General features: G+C 44.9%; 1 protein-coding gene across 1 annotated transcript in view; it reads left to right on the top strand.

The window, feature by feature from the left end:
* Positions 1-2182: 2182 nt before the first annotated feature.
* LOC147604946 (GTP-binding protein Era-like protein) overlaps positions 2183-19991 on the top strand; it is a 54823-nt gene continuing 37014 nt past the window's right edge. Inside the window, exon 1 of the mRNA XM_086793775.1 lies at positions 2183-2825. Within this exon, the coding sequence (XP_086649901.1) occupies positions 2342-2825 (484 nt within the window). The 5' untranslated portion in view covers positions 2183-2341. The remainder of the gene's footprint in view (positions 2826-19991) is intronic.

Below are 19991 nucleotides of genomic sequence, written 5' to 3'. Positions count from 1 at the left end.
GCCCAAAACTTACTTAACTAGGCCTTGGGTGGCCAATATCTCATAATGTACAACTTTTATAGTGTCGTTTCATGACACTTATAATGTCCTCAATTGGAGGATCATGTTTGTTAATCCAAAATGGGATTAACAAATCTTTATAATATAAATCTTATAAAAGCTTTTTTTTCAAAGGTTTTAAAAGGGGTTCAAGAGAAGAAAGAGAGCTCAAATTCTAGAAAATTTTCATATTTATAGGGAAAAAATTTCAAGAATTTCAAGATTGTAGAAAATTACATGAACTTCTTCATATTATTTGGAAGCCTCTTGCAACAAATATTTTTGACGTTAATTATTACAAAAGTTGAAATATTGATGTATTTACAAAAAATAATTTTTTGTAGTATATGTGCCTAATCAGGTTCTTCTACAAAATATAACATCCTTCGACATCTAGAAATTATTAACTTGGTTATCTTCTTCAACATTTTTTTCGACTCTTTTGAAGATTTATTCAATGAATTATTATTTCAGTTTATTATCGACATCAAGGCATTATTCTTCGTTGGGCTTCATCAACTTCAAGTGCTTCAACAAGGCGTCTTTCGAATATACAGGACTCAGATAAGTTTGCTACTTATTTTATTTTATTTTTTGCACTTTCATATTTTTTCGCTTTCATTCTTCTACAATGGCAACCTATCCTCTAGCCCCAACCATTCAAGAATAACTTTAGTCTCTTCAAAATCAGATTCTTATTGAGAAAAAGTTAAGGATGGATTTTGAAGACACGTTATCCCGCAAAAAGAGGCATAGACATGTCAGTGCTACATCTTCAGATTCCGATGGTGATCAAATTCAGAGAACCGTACAAGCTGCTCTTAGAGCTCAGGAGTCTACAAAAGAAAAGAAGATTAGTCGCAAAGCTTTTTCTTTTCAAAAATTTGTTGGTAAAAAGGATGCTCGCAGCATACTTGCAGTCAACTCGATGATTATTTTCAGGGGAGAAATTCTCTGAGAAAGACAAAATCAAATGTGCTACTAATCACTTGTTGGTGGACAATGCAACATTATGGTGGAATGTCATTAGAACCAGCAACAAGCACAAACCAAAATCTTGGAAAAGATTTCAGAAACTCATGAAGAAAGATTTCCTACCTTCATAGTATAAAGCTAAGACTCGACAACGATGGTCTATATTTATACAGCTTGACAAAGACAATATATTGGCTTATATGCATGGGTTTTAGCAAATGTTGTTACAAATATAGGTAATCGAGAAGGTTTGCACAAAGGATCAAAGAAGAAAGTTCATAGCAGGTTTAAAACCTACAATTCGATCAGAGGTAAATATGTTTCGAATGCATTCTCGTAGCTCAGCTATTTCATTAGCCTTAAATTGTGAAAAGAAAAATGATTTTCCTAAGAAACCAATGTCTTAGAGAGAATGCTTCCTTGCATGCACGTAAGTGCATGGGATAGTTGAACTAAAAGATATCTAGTTCATTCAAGATATGGGGGATACTTTCCATGCAAGAGATCTAGTTGAGTTCAAACTTCTATTTCAAGCCAAGGGCGTCTTTTCACCTCATTTCTTCATTTCCACATGAATTCAGTACTTAAGAATAGGTGTAGCTTTTTTCCTATTTTTAAACTTTTGTAAAATCTTAGCAGGCAAGCCATTTTTTAAAACTAAAAAAACACTGAAGCTAAAAAGATACTGCCTACCAAAATGTTTTTTTTGCATTTTTATTAAATATATTATGTGAGATTTTCTAGAATAAGAGTGTTTTTCTAAGGTTTCATTTTTGTATGTAACGATTAATGCTTGAAAAAGTCGATGAAATGATGAATCCCATATCTTCTTTATTTAAGGCAATAAAATGATGACCTCCCATATGCTTTCTATTTGCATACATTCACCAATATGCTTTCTATTTGCAATCCTATCTATTTAAGGCAATAAAATGATGACCCCCCATATTGTTTGTATTTCCATGCATTCACCCATATCTTTTCTATTTAAGGTCCACAATTCTCTATAAAAAGCCTCAAAGGGCTCACTGAACCAGTAGAGGGAGTTGAGGCATGGAGGGGGTGAAAGAAACTCATCTTCTAAAGTTATATTCATTAAATGCCACATCAATAGCATCTAATTAATACCTATCAAATAAAAAGATACTGCCTATTTTTAAACAAGCCAAATTTTGTTTATAAAAAAAAACACTGAAGCTAAAAAGATACGAACTAGCCTTATCCTCGAGTGTCACCTTACATGTTACACTGCCTACTCACTGGGCTCTGGCAAGGATGCCTTCCTTCAAGCTCTAGAGTTTAAACCTCATCTTTACTCCGACAGGCTATGGCGGCCGAAGCTCTATGTTTGCACTACGGACACGACAACATCCTGCACTCTCAATGCCGATTTTACCAAGGATTTGACAACATAGCAACGAAGCTCAGCAGGAGGGATGGACATTCTAGAAATACAGAAAGAAGGGGGCTCAACAGGGGGTCTGGAAACCCTAGAAAGCCATGGAGGAAGGCTTTCTTGTCAACGAAGGCATCATCAACACCATCACCATCGTCGTCACCGTCATCATCACCATCACCATCACCGTCGCCATCATCATCGTCATCGTCATCATCACCCCCACCCTCATCGCCATCAGCATCGCCTACATCCGGACGTAGTCCCCCTGTGTTCGTTCTCAATGAAAAGCCAGATAGATTTTTGCAGCCAGAGAAACCTTCCCGGAAGCTAAGTCCAAAGTCGAGTCATGAGGATAGCCATGAAGACGAACACGGCTCTTCTCTCACCTCATCTGACCCCAATCACAGAAGCGGTTAGTGATTTCTTCCCTTAATCATGAGCATCATAAATCTTAATAATGCCCATAATTATGATCTTTATGAATGTTGATGTGCTTCTCGATCTTTCAAGATCAAAAGTTATGGACTCAGGGACTTATCTCAGATGGCCAGCAGAGAATTTTATCTTTGAAAGTGTCCTAATTGTTGTCAAGCCCTGACCATGACACAGCTGGAACAACGCTGTCAACATGCAAGCAGGGTATTGAATCATCATAGAAATGACCTCCCCTCATCATAGGGCCGGCTATCAGGTCGTGTGAGTATGAACACTATCCTTCAAAACATTGCCTTTACCACTTGGATACAACATTAAGTGTGGATGAGGGCAATACTATCGTTTGCCCTTGGTTAAAATGTGGCACAAAATGCTCTAATTGATCAGTTAACAGGCAATCTCCTGCCTGAAGATATAGATCGAAATATCTCATAGTGTGGTGGAAGCATGGTGTTCATAGAACATACAAAATTTCAACTGAGGACATATCTAGCCAAGTCAATTTGTGATCTACATTGGTGGCAGGGTATTAGAGGTGGAGTAGGAGCCCTTTTCATGGTTGATAACATCCAAAGCATTGGGTTGGCAGCCATACATGCCACCTGTGAGCACGCCCTCAAGATTTTGACCTTACTCACTTGGTCAATGATTTTCAAAGTGTTGGGTCGGCAAGCATACATGCCAATTATATGGGTGCTACCAAATGAAACTCATTCAACAAGCAGGGTGGCGCCTTCAAGAATTTGAATTAACAACTGCTTGAATAAAGTCAAATCTGTAGGAGCCAAGGCCTTTTCGGCGAAGCTTGAACTATGTGTTTGAAGGGTGGGATATGGAGACGAACATATCTTTATGCATGAACCAAGAACCTGCACCTACTTGTGGGGATGCCGTAGTAGATGCATGATAGAGTTGATGATTTGAAGCCATAGCTGCAAGCATTCTTTGCATTCATGCATTCGCATTCAAGTTTGCATTCGCATTCGAGCTTCAAACCGTGGCGGGGATGCATTTGTGACCTTATGTATGCATAAAAAATTATAAAAGTTATGCCCAAATTGCTAATAATGGGAGAAGAAAAGAGAACACAAAACAAAGATTTAGAAATTAGACTTCAAATTAACAAGCTGAAATTTTAAATTTCAATTGAGACTCGAGAGTCAATTGAGTGCATGTTCTCTGTACCCACATCCTCTCTAGTCTCTTGAACGTCTTGCAAGGCAATGAGCTCTTTCTCCTTATTGAGCATATGTGAAATTACCTCAATCTTCTCATATCGTCTAGCCTTGAATTTGGATATGAGTCGAAGATTGGTGTGTATGTACACCAACTTGTCAATGTTTGAGGGCTTCAACCTCTGATCCTTTTTTTGGTATGTATGAGGGAGAAAGTGCTCCAATTTCTCTCACATGGGGAAGTTGTACTTCATGCGTTCTGTTCTCATCTAGTGCAAGAGGCCGTGCAAAAGTACCCTTTTTGGAAATCATCCAGCTCATCTGTCAACACTCCTTGCTCAGCTACACACATATCACTCTTTGTGTGTTGCCACCTGCTCGATTCCCAACACTAAAATTTCAGCCTTTCACGTTTTTTAACACCATGCTACCCAATGTGACGCTTTTTCACACTACGCATTAAAAAAATGCTAAAACACGATCGGCCTCCCAATTTTTAAGTGGGCAAAAAAGTCAAGTTTGCAAGCTTCATGCAAACGTGGAGATTGCAGCAAATGTTTGCAAGCTTTGTGAGTAACTCTCATGGAGTTAAGATCGCATTTTGGTTTGTGTGGAGTCTTGGAAATAATTTTATTTTTTGTTTAGTAATCTAAACTTACTGGTAAAAGAGTAGGGTTACAATAATCCTTGATATCGAAAGCTCAACTCTTGAGTGATTGGTCTTGATTGTTTGTGTGCTCTCTAGATCTGTGGACAACGTATTTGGGTCTTAGTAAAGCATTGTATCCAGTGTTTTTGAATAAAAGGATACCCAAATGGGGGGATGGACCCGTACTTCGGTTCCAAGGCAGAATTTGCTCATGAAATATGTTATATATGCATCGTCTTGTTGATTAAGTGAATTTATGGGCAAACCTTTTTACATCTCTTCCATCATTGGCGAGTCCCAACTATGACAGATTCCAAGCAATGGACTTTAGGTGTGAAGATGAAAGCCGGGTGTGTGAGACTCATGTTATGAGAGAAGTCGACATGGAGGGCTCATCATAGAGCTGACCTTGTTTGATCGTAATGCTGGCTATGATGTCATTAAGCAAGAACAATAATCTTTGAAATGTTTGCCTTCGGTTGGCTACAATGCGAGACAAAATCTCCATATTGGCTGGTTGGCAGGCAATCTTCTGGTAGAGAATATTGAGTTATCATGCTTTTGTGGATGAAGGCAACACTATGCTTCAAAATGTATGATTTTATTCACTTGGCTGCACACATGACAAAATACCTCCATTGTTTAATTAGCAAGGAATCTAGACATCAATGTGTCATCTATAGGGTGGATGATGAAGCATGGCATTTGACGCAAAATTGCAATTGAAGATGGATAGAGCTGAAACTTGGAGTTGGGCAAAAGGGGTTTCACAAAACACTTGACTATTAATGCAATTAAGCACTTAAATTGGCCACAACCTTAAACATATGCCACTTAATTCCACAAAACTATAAAAGATAGATGTGCACATCTGACACCACACAGAGGCTGACATCCAAATGCAACTCCCCTCCCCCCCCACGTCCCCCTCCTTCCCCCCTCTTGGAGTATTTTATTACCCAAGGAGAAAAATATCATGTACAAGCTTTGGGGGAGCACACACTCTAGATTTAATCATGAATAATTCATATACACGGTTTGTCATCAAAAAAGCCCTATGAAAATGCCAAGAATATGTATATTCTGTGTGGATTCCGGCCAACATAGCTTGTCCAATAGCCCACATAGCTGTCCATAAACCCATTTGGCTGAACCATAAGCTCATAAACATGTTCATGAACCCATTGGGCTGAATCATAGCCTTTGTCACAGCTGCTGCTCAGCTAGTCCATGCTATCAAAGCTGGCGGCTCTACGGTGGTCCTATGCACCACCTACTACTGCGTGCGACTCCAACGTCTACATCAGCTGCTGCATCGTCAAACAAAGCCTTTGTTGTGTTTGCTGCCCGGCTCCGTCTGCCTCAGCCTGTGTAAGCTGCATGGCTTTTCCGGCTGTCTATATCAGTTCCTCTTTGCATTCGCTGCCATTGCTCATTTGTGTTTTCATCACTTCAAACATTATTGCTCTAAGGTTTAAAACTTCAATAGTTTTAATCCTTAATATTTAAGCATACTGGGAGCATCAAATCGATGTCATACACGCTGAATCTCAAGAACATCAAAACCCTACACTTCTGTTATTTGGTGCTCCACTTGCTTTTGCAACAGTTTGCATAAGTCAGCAAGGTGCTTGGTGATCAAATCATTAATTATTTGAGATAAAGAATCATGGATGACCTCATCCATTCTCTCAGGTCCTCTGCCCTGGCCTCCATGGTGCCAAAAAGTATTGTAACTATCAGTACTGCAAACACCATCATGAAGCATCCGATTCTTGCAAGTATGCTTCCCACACTTGACCATCAAGTGTCGGAGTCTTGGAAATGGTGCCGCAAAAGGATCTTCGTCAACATCAAGGGGGGATTCTTCCTCAAATTTTTAGTTTCTTTTTCATAAACATTTATGCTACACATTTTATAGGCATTTCTGCCACCAATAGTTTTATAGGCATTTCATTTGCCAACAGAGATCCATAGAAAAAATCCTTAATCCATGAGTTGTCATGCACTCCATGAATCTAATACATCCCAATAAAGGAGCCATAAATCCAGATGATGAACATCTATACCATAGATACCATGCTTTTCAACCATTGAAAATGTTTTCGTGAAACAACTCATTCACTCTTCTTCTTGGATATGCATACAAGGGCAAGCAGCTATCCAAAATGCATATTTGCTAATAATATTTTTTTCACTTATCTCTGTGTAGTCAAGTTCGTCATGACTCATGAGTCCGGAAGAGATTACTATGGGATTTGATAGAATAACCCAAATACCGATAAACTAGTCTAGGCACAAAACGAAGTTTGTGCTTCCAAAATAGATTACATGAACTTATATATCCATCAGCCAAACATTCTTTTGCTCATGCTGCTCATTGTTGGGTGATGGAGAAGGAGCTCCCCAAGAGAGAGAGAGACACACGAGCACACAAACAGAGAAGCACACAGAGAAACATGAGCTGTTGGAAAGGAGGTACTCAATAATGATAATGTAATGAGTGTACATGAGTAATTCAAGTACTAATAGTACTAAGTGTCCCAAGGCAAGTGCCCAACATACTGAGGTGTGTTCACATCGGAAAAAACCCTTGTCTAGCCAAAGTAAAAAGTGTCCATGAGTAGGATAGTTAACACCAGAACTTCCTGGAGGATAAATGGCTAACAAACCCTCTTGAAGTGAATGATGTGAACGTAAACAGGGTGTAGCATACTACCCTGGTAGAGGCTGTAGGTTTAAAGTTTTGCGAAAAGCTTCAAACTTGTCTTTGGAAAGAGGCTATGTAAATCCATCTGCCACATTAGCTTGTGTAGGCACATAAGTCAAGTCTATCTCTCCAGCATGGAGCCTCTCTTTGTCATAATGGTAATGTACCTTGAGATGCTTTGTGCGGGCATGAAATACGAGATTTTGAGCAACGGCCAAAGCACTCTGATTGTCAGTGTAGGTGGTGATAGAAGATGGCTGTCTAATACCAAGATTGGCTAATAGACGTCGTAGCCAAACACATTCCACAGTAGCTGTAAACGCTGCCTTGTACTCAGCTTCACAGCTAGAAGTGGCCATTGTAGGCTGCTTCTTGCTGAGCCACAAGAAGAAAACAGTTTCCACAAGTAGACGCTTGTGTATCATAGCATCTTGCCTAGTCACTGTTTGTAAAAGCAATCAAGCACAATGTAGACAAGTTGCCATAAAACAACGCAAAGTCAATGCTGTCTTTAAGGTAGTGAAAGACACGCTTACATGCTTGCCAATGTTGAGTGCCAGGGCTATGCATGAATGTACTCAACTGTGAAACAAAAAATTGAATGTCTAGACGGGTAGTACATAGATAAATAAGGCATCCAACAGGCTATTAATAAGTGGTGGCACCAAATGGCTCACCAACATCCTCAAGTGAAAGTTTTAAACTTGGTTCCATAGGAGTAGAAACAAGTTTACAATCCGTCTGGAAACGCGCAAGGAGCTGCTCAATTAATCTCCGCTGAGATAGTAGGATCCCCCCTTAACGGATATAAACTGAATGCCCAAATAATAATGCAAATGTCCCATGTCTTTGACATCAATAGCATGCTGCAATTCAGCTTTGAAAGCTGAAAGTTTGTCCTCATCAGGACCGGTAATGAGCATTTCATCCACATAAAGAATAATGATCAGCAGATTGTCCCCATCTCTGCGATCGTAGAGAGTACTCTCAGTTGGACTATTTTGGAACCCATTAGTAGTCAAGTATGCATGAATTTTCTGGTACCAAGCACGAGGACGTTGTTTAAGGCCATAAAGTGCTTATGTAACAGGAAAAGTCGTGAACTCATTGTCGTTGACCCCCCCCATCGCCTGCACCTTACCCCCTTCCGTTGTGCGCCCCCCCCTCCTTATTCGTAGCTTTTCTGTTGCTTTTCCCCCTTCGCAGTGCTCTTGCCCCCCCCCCCCCCCCCCCCCCCCCCCCCCCCCGCCCCGTCATGTGCATGGATATGCCATGGACATTCTCAGAGATTACCTAGAAGAGGGTAGCCAGAAAAAGACAGTAAGTACCAGGATGATGGAGCACATAACACTTTTGGCAGTATGGACTTGGAGATAGGTGGAAGGAGGTCTTGTCAGATACACAAGAGGACAGTCAGCTGCAGGTGTTTGTTGGCTGAACCTGATCAGGAGGTGGCGGCTGCACTTTAGGAGACTAGGCGCATGAAGAGGCCGAGTCGGGCAGTATATTGGGTATTTAATGAATTGTCAACTGGCCGACCAGTAGTTGGCCAGTTTGCCAAGTCCTGTTGAAGGCCTATAAATAGGCATCAAGGTTCATCATCTTAGTCATTCAGTCCTTTAGGGATTGGATCCTTAGGGTCCAGATTTAGGACCAGATTTTGGGTGTTTATCACCTTTTGATTGAGGCAGCCTAGGACTGTAGAAGAGTACTCTTTTTGTACTATATGAATATACGGAATTTCCAACATATCTCTCTCTCTACTCTCTCTCCATATTTGCGTTTTGCATCAGCATGTTTTCCAGGAGTGTTTAGGGCTGAAAGAACACTCCCAGAGCTTCCGCATGTTACAGCCCCCCCCCCCCCCCCCCCCCCCCCCCGGCCCCTGTGGTCACTGCGCATCTTTTGCTACCCCTCCCCTTGTTTCGCCCCTCTGCCCGCCCCCCTCTATGCGCCTTTTGCGCCTCTTTTGCTGCCCCAGTTCGTCCCTATGCCCGTCTCTCCCTCTCTGCCCCCCCCCTGTTAGCAGTCATTTCCTGTCTGTACATTACACCAGGCCTCTGTTGTGGGTGTGCCCGCCCATTTTAGGTGTTCCCCCATTTGTCCTCATCCTCCATAGTATTTTCCCATTTTTTTTGGGTGTGGGAGGATTTTTTCTATCTGTTGGATGCTGGCCGACTGATGTTTACTTGGCCGATTGGTTTTTTACCTGGTCGTGAGCATCTATGCTGCTGTCGGCTGTTTATGGGTTGGCCGACCAGCAGCCTGGGGCCATATAAAATGGCCTTGGCCCTCCTCCCACACTGTCTTGTATGATATTCGGGATTTTCTTGTGTATATAGAGCAGAGTTACATAGCTTCTCTCTCTCTCCTCCCAGCCTGTGGGAAGAACTGCAGAGTGATCTGGAGGAATGGCCCCGAGTCTCCAAGAGAAACTCGAGGCTCTCGAGATGGCAATGAAGGCACTAATCAAGGAGAACAAGAAGACATCCGATTCCAACCTCAATGAGGTGGAAAACAAACTACACCGGCACATCATAGCTCTCGAAGCACGGGTCACGAACCTCGAACAAGAGAACACGGCACTCAAGGAGGAGGTGAGTGCATTGAAAGTGGAAATGGTAGCCATCAAGAATACTGAGAAGGAAGAAGGGGAGATCAATGACAACACTCTCACGGCCATCAAAGAAGAGATCTCCAAGGAGATCACAAAGGACATGGAGGGAAAGCTCGAAGCCAAGCAATCAGGATGGGTCGAGGTGGTGAAGAAGAACATCCGTAAAGAAGTGCGGGAGGAGACTCAAAGGGAAGAACACCAAATCATTCACACTACCATTGAGGAGGAGAAGATGAGGCATGCCCGCCGCCTCAACATTCGAGTCACAGGTATAGCCGAGACACCCGACTCCACTCCCGAGAAAGATGGACAGCTTCTATGCATGAAGCTCGGCTACAAGGAAGAGCACCCTCTCCCCTTCACCAAAGCATGGAGAGCCGGGAAAGACTCAACACGCAAGCGAGCCCTCATCCTACAGTTTGCAGGAGAGACGGAGAGGGTCACCTTCATGAGGAAGAGGGTCATACTACGGTGTTTAGAGGGAGCTCCTATTTTCTTGGATGATGATCTCACGAGGATGCAGCTTGAGCATAGGAGAACTTGCATGCCACGAGTCTTACACGCGAGGAGAGAAGGCAAGAAGGCCTTCTATCGAGATGGTCGGGTCATCATTGATGGCCGGCCCATGGATTAGCGGTTTGGGCCTATGGGACACAGACCAGGCCACTGACAGAGATACACATGGCAGTATGGAACTGTAATGGTTCACTATGGGTGCAGCCTGGACGACTGGAGCATGTTATGGTGGGGAGAGACATCATACTTCTGACAGAGACACATCAGAGCCCAGAGAGAGGGCTACCTCGAGTAGAGGGATTCCAGTGGGAGTCAGCATACAGGAGGACCACACGCCAGGGTACCTCGAGAGGGTCGGGGGGAGTAGCAGTCCTATTCAGACGGGAGCTACAGGGGAGACTGAGAGTGGTAGCACAGGATCCAGAGGCCAGATACATGTGGATTAGCTTACGGCTCTCACAGGACAGGGTTATATACATAGCTCTATGTTACTTTTCTCCATCAGGATCCTTCTATGTCATTACAGAGGACATGCCACAGGAGGAGGAGACAGGAGCCTCGCCATACACTTGTCTGTCAGAGGAGATTATGCATTATTCTACACTAGGGGAAGTATTTCTTACGGGCGACTTCAATGCCCACACACAGAGCAGACAGTGTGAGGTGTATGACTATGATGACATGGGAGATCCTCCACCCTGTGGATCCAGAGGAGATAGAGGCTAGTCGGGCATCAGAGGACACTGGACCAGACAGAGGACATTATGGAGACCACTTACTAGAGTTGGGAGCCAGGCATCGTCTCGTTATTTATAACGGGATGCTACAGTGGCCGGGTCAGGAGGGCTGACATCATAGTAACCAGAAACGGCGTTTCCGCCCTCTGGAAACGGTTCGGCCGTTTCCGGAAACGGCAGACCGGCGGAAATGGCGTTTCTGTACATTTTTTTTTGGGCAGGTTAAACAGGGGGGGGAGGGGGCGCGTGCGGTTTTTTCATTTCGCTCCTCCTTTCCTACGATTCTGCGAACGCTGCGCCTATCACCCATTACCACACAAGGGCCCAAGGCTCAAGGCCAAGGCCCTAAGGCTCAAGCCTTTGCCCCCACAAGGCCCCAAGGCCTGTACTCTGCAGCAGCCTGCTCTCCAGTCTCACAGGTGGCTGCCGGGCAGCCCATTCTTCAAGGCTTCAAGGCTCAAGCCCAAGCCTCCAAGGGCAAGTGTTCTCAAGGGCAAGTGCTTTCAAGTCTCACTATGCATGTTTTTTGCATCTCTTGACATAAGTTTATTTAATAGAATGTCTCTATGCATGTTTTTTACATGTCTAAAGTAAATTCAAAAGAAACTCCGTTTCTTGCCGTTTCCGACCTCGCGGAAACTCGGAAACACCGTTTCCAACCCGGTCCGAACCGACCGTTTCTGCCGGTCCAGGTTACTATGGCTGACATGCTTCCCACATGGGGGTCATACACGGACCGGAGACACGGTGGTAGACTACATTATGGGGTCTTTGGAGGCATCATAGCTTGTCACCTCATTCTCCATCCCACCTCGTCCTCTTGGGGCAGATCATACATACTTGGCATTTTCACTAGCCGGATCACCAGTATCACTAGCCCCCCACATACCGACGCCACACACTACCATCTACTTCACACATGACATGGCAGACATATACACTGGCAGAGTAGAGGATGGACTCCTACTCATGGATCCCCTGGCACCTATGGATACCATTACAGCCCAGCTGGCATCACTCCTACACACGGCTGCATTACAGAGCTTCCCACATCGTGTACACTCAGGAGAGCCTGCGAGACCTGGGACTATGCCCTAGAACAGATGGTATGATGACAAGTGCAGAGCCCTATACTCACGGCTTCGCATACAGAGAGCCTTGGGAGCCATCACAGAGCAGGAGTCGAGGAGAGAGACGAGGAGACTTACTCGCCGCAAAAGGCGGGCCTTCGCAGAGATACAGGAGCTAGAGATCTTTCATTTCTTCGTGAGTAGAGATAGCCCTGTCTCATGGCGGCACTTCAGAGAGCCCCAGACCCCGACACCTATTGCGGACCCACAGACATGACACACATATGCAGAGGGCCTATACCATGCCCCACAACAACCACCTATACCTCAGCCACAGGAGCCTCGACCTACCACAGCTAGCTTCTTTATCCACTTGATGGTACAGAAAGCTATCCGCCGCCTACAGCATGGACGGGCCGCCGACCATATGGGCCTGCAGGGTGAGCATCTCATATATGCAGTAGATTCTTTAGCTCCTTTTCTTGCACACCTGTTTAACATGGCACTAGCAGAGGGTTTGCCTGCGGAGTGGACGATGCACACCATTGTGCCGATTCACAAAACAGGGGATATGCTCGATCCGAGCAACTACAGGACGGTTATGGTTGGCTACGTGCTGGCCAAACTCTATGGTGCAGTGCTGGAGCAAGAGCTTAGCTTATATGCTGAGCGAGCAGGTTTACGCTCATCAGGGCAGGCAGGCTTCAGGAGAGCTTTCTCTACCACTGACCATGTATTCACTTTGAGATGTATGATTGATCAGGCCAGAGTGAGGAAGAGAAAGCTCTATTGCTGCTTTGTGGATTTCCGCAAGGCATTTGACACAATACCACGAGAGACGCTCTTTCAGCGCCTGCAGTCTCTTGGCATACCAGCAGATATGACATGGGGCATCTATGCATTATATGAGCAGGTTTTTGGGCGAGTCAGATGTCCAGGAGGTATGTCCGAGACTATTGCTAGCACCATTGGTGTGAAGCAAGGATGCCCACTTTCCCCCACGCTATTTGGGTTATACATTGATGAGGTGGTTGACTTCATTACACGGGGAGGCGGAGATGGAGTTGAATTAGGAGGTACCTCAGTACATATTATGCTCTATGCTGATGATATTGTATTAGTGTCTGAGTCTCCAGGTGGTCTACAGCAGCATCTACATGCTCTCGATGATTTCTGCACACAGAGGGGTCTTACTGTGAACCTTGGGAAAACCAAGGTTATGGTCTTTCATACATCGAGACAGGGCAGGAGTTAGTTGACATTCACTCTCGCAGGATGCCAGGTGGAGGTGGTGACATCATACGTGTACCTAGGGGTTACCTTCTCTGCAGCCACACGCTTCACCATGGGTTCAGCAGCCAGAGCTAGATTGACACGGGGATATGCAGCATTGGCTATGCTAGAGAGATAGTGCCACCAGGCGCATTTTCAGGAGCCCCGGACGAAGGGGTGGCTATTTGACACATTAGTCACACCGGCATTGATGTATGGAGCAGCGGTATGGGCGGCTGGCCTTGCTACCCATTGGTGGACACAGATAGAGAGACCACAGGCTCTCATGATGGCACGCATGATACGCAGCAAACCATCAGTACCTCATGACATTATTCGAGCAGAGTTTGCTGCGCCTCCTATGATGGTAGAGGGCATATTTCAGACTATATGCCTGCTAGACAGATTCAGAGAGATGCCACAGGACAGATTGTCATACATAGCTTTTGAGGCATCTAGACAGCTGGCTGAGGCAGGAGACAGAGGATCATGGTATGCACAGGTCACACATTGGTTCTCACAGCATGGCCTAGACATGGATCATCTACCACCATTCCAGTATGACAGGGATGCACCACATATCCGCCTCTCTCATAGTGAGAGGAACAGAGTATTGAGACAGGATCTATGGCAGCTCTATACACGAGAGACATGGATATCGCCTACACAGCCTCTTCCACCGAAGATGCTATACTACAGAGATCACTTCATGAGTATCACTGATGATGGATTTATAGAGAGGCCTAGATACATGGAGGGCTTTTTACCACACGGCTCCCGAGTGGCTATTGGTCAGCTCAGAGTTTCATCACACCGACTGGAGATTGAGACTGGCAGAGCAGCACGGATCCCCCGAGAGGAGAGGGTATGCAGATTGTGCAAAGAGGAGGTGGAGAGTGAGGAGCATTATGTATGCAGATGCAGAGCATATACAGCCATGAGAGAGAGATATCCCATTTTATTCAGAGAGCCACATTCCCTACGCCAGATCTTTGAGGCAGCAGACCAGCGCATACTGGGGAGATTCATTCTAGACATACAGCGCCACAGAGAGACATTATTACAGGCTCAGACAGCTCCAGAGGGGGGGCGACAGACACAGATTACTACATTTTTTCAGAGATCCATCCCCCTCCCAGCCCCTACACGGCAGGGAATTACTCTCCAGAGAGCAGAGACACTTAGAGCTCGCAGGAGACAGAGGATACCTGGCTTTCGGACACCACGCCTATACCAGAGAGAGATGACAGAGATCAGAGCTCAGTTTCACAGAGAGGGTGCGGAGCGACTGGCTCGCTTCAGAGCACACCCAGGCATGTTCTTCAGGGAGCTGTGGACACCCCCTTCATTGATGTATACCATTTTATACCCCCAGTATGGTATAGGATGGAGCTAGCTAGGTTGCATATCATGATTGTATACTCCATGCATATAGCTTTGCATTCTCCTAGTAGTAGAGCTCCATCCCCTGCACACCCAGATTCAGCTTTTTTGTTTAGTACTTTTTCATTTTGTTGAGATGACAGAGGATACCCCATGCAGGTACTCCGATTTGTCTCATAGGCCGAGTTCGGTCTTTTGGAAGACGTTAATAAAATCTTTCTTTCTCTCTCTCATCTACGTTTTGCTCTCTACAGCAGTTGTCTTCATTTCCGCTGTGCATTCTGACATGGTATTAGAGCCCTAGGTGGCTTGAAGCTTGGAGACAGTGGGACCTCGAGGGTTTGCTGATTTGTGGTGTTGATTGGAGATTGCTTAGGCTGTTCGGGACTTGGAGATCGGGTAGAAGGCGGCCATCACTATTGGACAGCCACCTTGCATACTATTTGCAGCCTTTTCTTCATTTTTTTTCCCACCCACCCTCCTTTCACAAGTCCTTGTGAACCCTTGAGATGGCAGACTTGCTTGAGACGGTTGAGAAGCACGTGAAGATCCCTACACTCCCCACGTTCCCGGTTGATCGACAGTTGGACGGGAACAACTACGGCATATGGAAGGTAATGATGGAGTCTGTCTTGGAGTCTTATGACTTGGCTGATTTCATTGTGGTTGGTGTTCCACGGCTGGAGTTGGAGGACGGTGTTCCACGACTGGAGTTGGAGGTGACGGGGAGTTGTTACCCTCTACTCGGAAAGAAGGGGAGGCTTAGACACAGCTGTGGGATCGTGTCAATGCACGTGTGCGTTCTTTCAAGTTGCAGGCTCTTGAGCAGGAGGTTCTTCAGGCTGGGAAAGAGATATCTTCAGAGGACATGGCCATCATGTTGTCTCATTTTCCCTCTCAGTACTCAGCATTTTACTCCTCTTTGATCACCAGTGGTGGCAGGCTCAGCACCATCACATGGGAGGAGCTTGTGCCTATGGTCTTGGACCAGGAAGAGCGTTTTATGAACCCTCCACAAGACGGAGGATCTGAGGCCTTGACAGGCCAGCAGTCGAAAGGCCGTAACAACAACAATAATAAATGCCTTTGAAGACTCGGGACGCAGGATTGCGCATCTTGCGGTATCTGCAGGGTACGAAGGATCTTGGACTCTTCTATGACATTGGAGGGGAAATGAAGGACCGAGTCCGACTCCAAGGCTAGAGTGACTTAGATTGGGGAGGAGATCTAGACACGAGGAGATCTACATCAAGCTACGGCTTTATCCTCAGCTCAGGAGCTATTTCATGGAGCAGCAAGAGGCAACCAACTATTGCCTTGTCGTCTACAGAGGCAGAGTACCAAGCTGCTTGCGAGGTGTTGTGGCTGCGGAGGTTGCTTGGCGAGATTGGGTTTCCACAACGGTCATCTAGTGCGATAACCAGAGCTGCATCGCTATTTCTCGGAACCCGATCTTCCATGCCCGGACCAAGCACATAGAGATACAATATCACTTTGTTCGTGAGAAGATTTTGGCTGGTGACATCTTGCTTGTTTATTGTTTGACGGAGGACAACGCGGTGGACCTCTTCATGAAGTCTCTACCTCAGGCTTTGCTCCGGCAGCACACTCTAGTTCACTGGGGTTGGTTCCACATCCAGAAGCTGAGAGGGGGTGTTAGAAGTCATCTCCTGTCTCTGTACATTACACCAGGGCCTCTGTTGTGGGTGTGCCCGCCCATTTTAGGTGTTCCTCCATTTTTCCTCATTCTCCATAGTATTTTTCCATTTTTTTTGGGTGTGGGAGGACTGTTTTTGGCTGTCGGATGCTGGAAAGCTGATTCTTTGCTACTCGGGTTGTTCTGCAATTCTAGCCGACTGATGTTTACCTGGCAGACTGGTTTTTTACTTGATCGTGAGCATCTGTTGTTAGTCGTATCTATGCTGTTGTCGACTGTTTATGGGCTGGCCGACCAGCAGCCTGGGGCCATATAAAATGGCCTTGGCCTTCCCACACTGTCTTGTATCATATTCAAGATTTTCTTGTGTATATAGAGCAAAGTTACACAGCTTCTCTCTCCCTTTCTCATTTGTGTTTTGCTCTCTACAGCAGTTGTCTTCATTTCTGTTGTGCATTCTGACACCCCCCCCCAAACTCCTTTTTCTCTCTTGGCCGCGCCCTTTTTTTCTTTCCTTTTTCTCTTCATTTCCCCGCCCCTCTCCTTTCTCCCCTCCCATGCAGTTTGTTGCTTCTTGGCTTCTGGGGTTTTCAATTTTACTCGGCAAGCTTCGGTTTATTTTGGTCTTCACCCTCAAGAGGACTCCATGGCAGTCGCTCCGTCATGCCCGACCGAAGCCACCGTTGCTTGCATCTCCTTCTCTGAAGTGGATCTACATGTTCTTGCCACGATTGTTGCCTCACTTGAGGCCTCCACCTTGGTTTGCAAAATTGTTGGTAGTTGCCCTGCGCACGGACAGCTCTGGGATCTCTTTCAGGCCAGCCTCATTGGTGATCCTGGAAAGATCACTGATATTCACCCTTTGGGACGCGGATACTACTAGGTGGAGTTTGACTCGTCATCGACGTTGGACCGAGTCATGGAGCTGAGTCCCCTTGCACTGCGTTTCTTTGCACGGTGGGTGGCAGTACGGCTTCGATCTTGCGTTTGACCCATTGGCTGGCGTTACGGGCTTCCCAGTGATAGTTTGCTTCCTAGGCCTTAGGAAGGAGTACCTTCCGCTCCTCCCGATGATTGGTGGTGCCATCGGGAGAGTGATGGATTCCTCCCCCACCGCTGCCTCGGCCCTCGCGAGGGCAGTTGGGATTCCATCCCTCTGCATCTGCGTGGCCTCACTGGAGTTAGTACCACATTGTATTTCTATTCCTAGTGTGGTGCACTGTGCATAGTTGTCTTCTTCTCTCTCTTCTTTGACATGTTTCATGTGTTTGATCAATACTCATGATTGATAAGATTTCCGTGTTATAGTTGCCCTTCAGTTACACAACCAAAGACTCACATATGAGTAATCACTGGGATTTTGCCATTTCAAGCCTCATAAGCTGTCATAGATTTCAAGGTTTTAATGGGACAACAGTTTAGCACATAGTTGGCACGCCGCACACATGATCGCCTCAAGCCAAAATCTACTTGGCAAATCCTTGCTTTTAAGCATACATTTGGCCATCTCCATAAGAGTACATGATTACGACTCTCCGCAACATTGTTTTGCTGAGGAGTATAAGGTGTAGTACATTGCAACACTGTTTTGCTGAGGAGTATAAGGTGTAGTACATTGATGAGATATGCCACCAGATTGCATAAAAGCTTGGAACTCATTTGATAAATATTCCCCTCTCCATCTGCACGCAAAGCAACAAGCTTATGGCCACAAGCATTTTTAACAAAGGGTAAAAAAGGATGGAAGGATGTAAACACATTTGATTTGGCTTTCAAGCCATACACCCAAGTGAACCGAGTGTAGTCATCAATGAAAGTGACAAAATATAGATGTCTCCCAAGAGATGGAGCCCGCATCGGGCCACAAACATCACTATGCACAAGCTGCAATGATCGAGTAGCTCGCACAGTGCCATCCTTGGGAAGACGCATCGACATTCTTTTCCCAATTTTTGCCATACATGCTGCAAAGGAGCCAATTCATGAACCATGTTAAGTTTTTGCAACCGCATAGGAGAGGGGAAATTTAGGTGACCAAACCGAGCAAGCCACAACTCAGTGTCAAGTAGAGCTGTAGGGTTAGAGACAGCCATAGCATCATGGGACTCTTGTATCCATAGTAGCAACGAAACGCGTTTCAGTTGGTATGAAACGGACTGAAACGTTTCGTAAAAGTTTCATTGAATGAACACGTTTCTTATCCGATTTGTTTTTCCCAAAAAAAAAAAAAACGTATGGTCGCTTGCGCCGACTTTTGTTTGTGACACGTTCCGAGGGGCTTTTCTGTGCATCCGTTCCGACTCTCGACTCCTGTTGTTGTTGCCCGTGTACGGTTGTCCGACTGGTCACGACTAATGTCCACCCTCACAAGCTTCGTGAAGCTGCTGTTGTTTTCTAGCATTGAATCGTTGTTTACATTGAATAATAATGAATCCGATGTGTTTTCTCATGAGTCGTGCTTTTCATGTATTCTGCTTGCTGAAATAGGCTAAGGCCTAAACACTTATTTCTTGTACTGGTGTAAATTCTATATATATATATATTCGCATTTTTGTTTGAAACTTTTTTTAGCGGTTTCAAAAAAATATGAAACTTCTAAAACGTTTCTGAAATCCGTTTCAAATCAGGCGTTTCTGAAACTCCTGGTAACTATGCTTGTATCCTATTATACATATCCACCTTGTACTAACCATTGCACAATGTACTAGACATGACAATAGAATCTACATCTCGATGGTCATAAACTGAGCAACAACAGTGATAAAAAAACTGAACTTTAAACCTAGTTTTAGCAAGAGCAAACATAGAAATGAGATTTTTACGAATTCCAGGTACATACAGTGTGTCATGTAAAGTGAAAATGTCACCATTGCATGCTATGAAATCTACATTCCCAACATAGTTGCTCTCGTACGCCGTACCATACATGGATGCTGATTTTGCCACTATTTGGGTTGATTTGATGGCTGGTCATGCATATGCCTCATATGTAATCAAAGTGGGTTATCTTCTGAAAGATAATTGCCTATATGTGGTATCTGACATGAGGCAAAAAGTTTTGGATGAGTGCCATGCTCCTTTATATGCTGGTCATAGAGGCATAATGCCTACTACGCACATGATTAAGCGGTATTTCTTTTGGCTAGGTATGCGGAAGGACATAGAGGCATATGTACGTGCATATATCACCTCTCAAAAGGTGAAATTTGATAGGCAAAAGACATCAGGTTTGCTTTAGCCATTTCCTATTTCCACGTAGTCATGGGAAAGTATTACAATGGATTTCATTTGCCATGTACCCAACAAGGTAATGATGCTAGTTGGACAATCGTGGATAGGTTTAGCAAGCAAGCTCAC

Source organism: Cibotium barometz, chromosome 60 (assembly GCF_041138505.1).
Source record: "Cibotium barometz isolate CiBa-2024 chromosome 60, ASM4113850v1, whole genome shotgun sequence".
In the NCBI taxonomy this organism is placed as follows: Eukaryota; Viridiplantae; Streptophyta; class Polypodiopsida; order Cyatheales; family Cibotiaceae; genus Cibotium; species Cibotium barometz.
The sequence above is the reverse complement of the archived record's forward strand: the minus strand, read 5'-3'. Positions and strand labels throughout refer to the sequence as shown.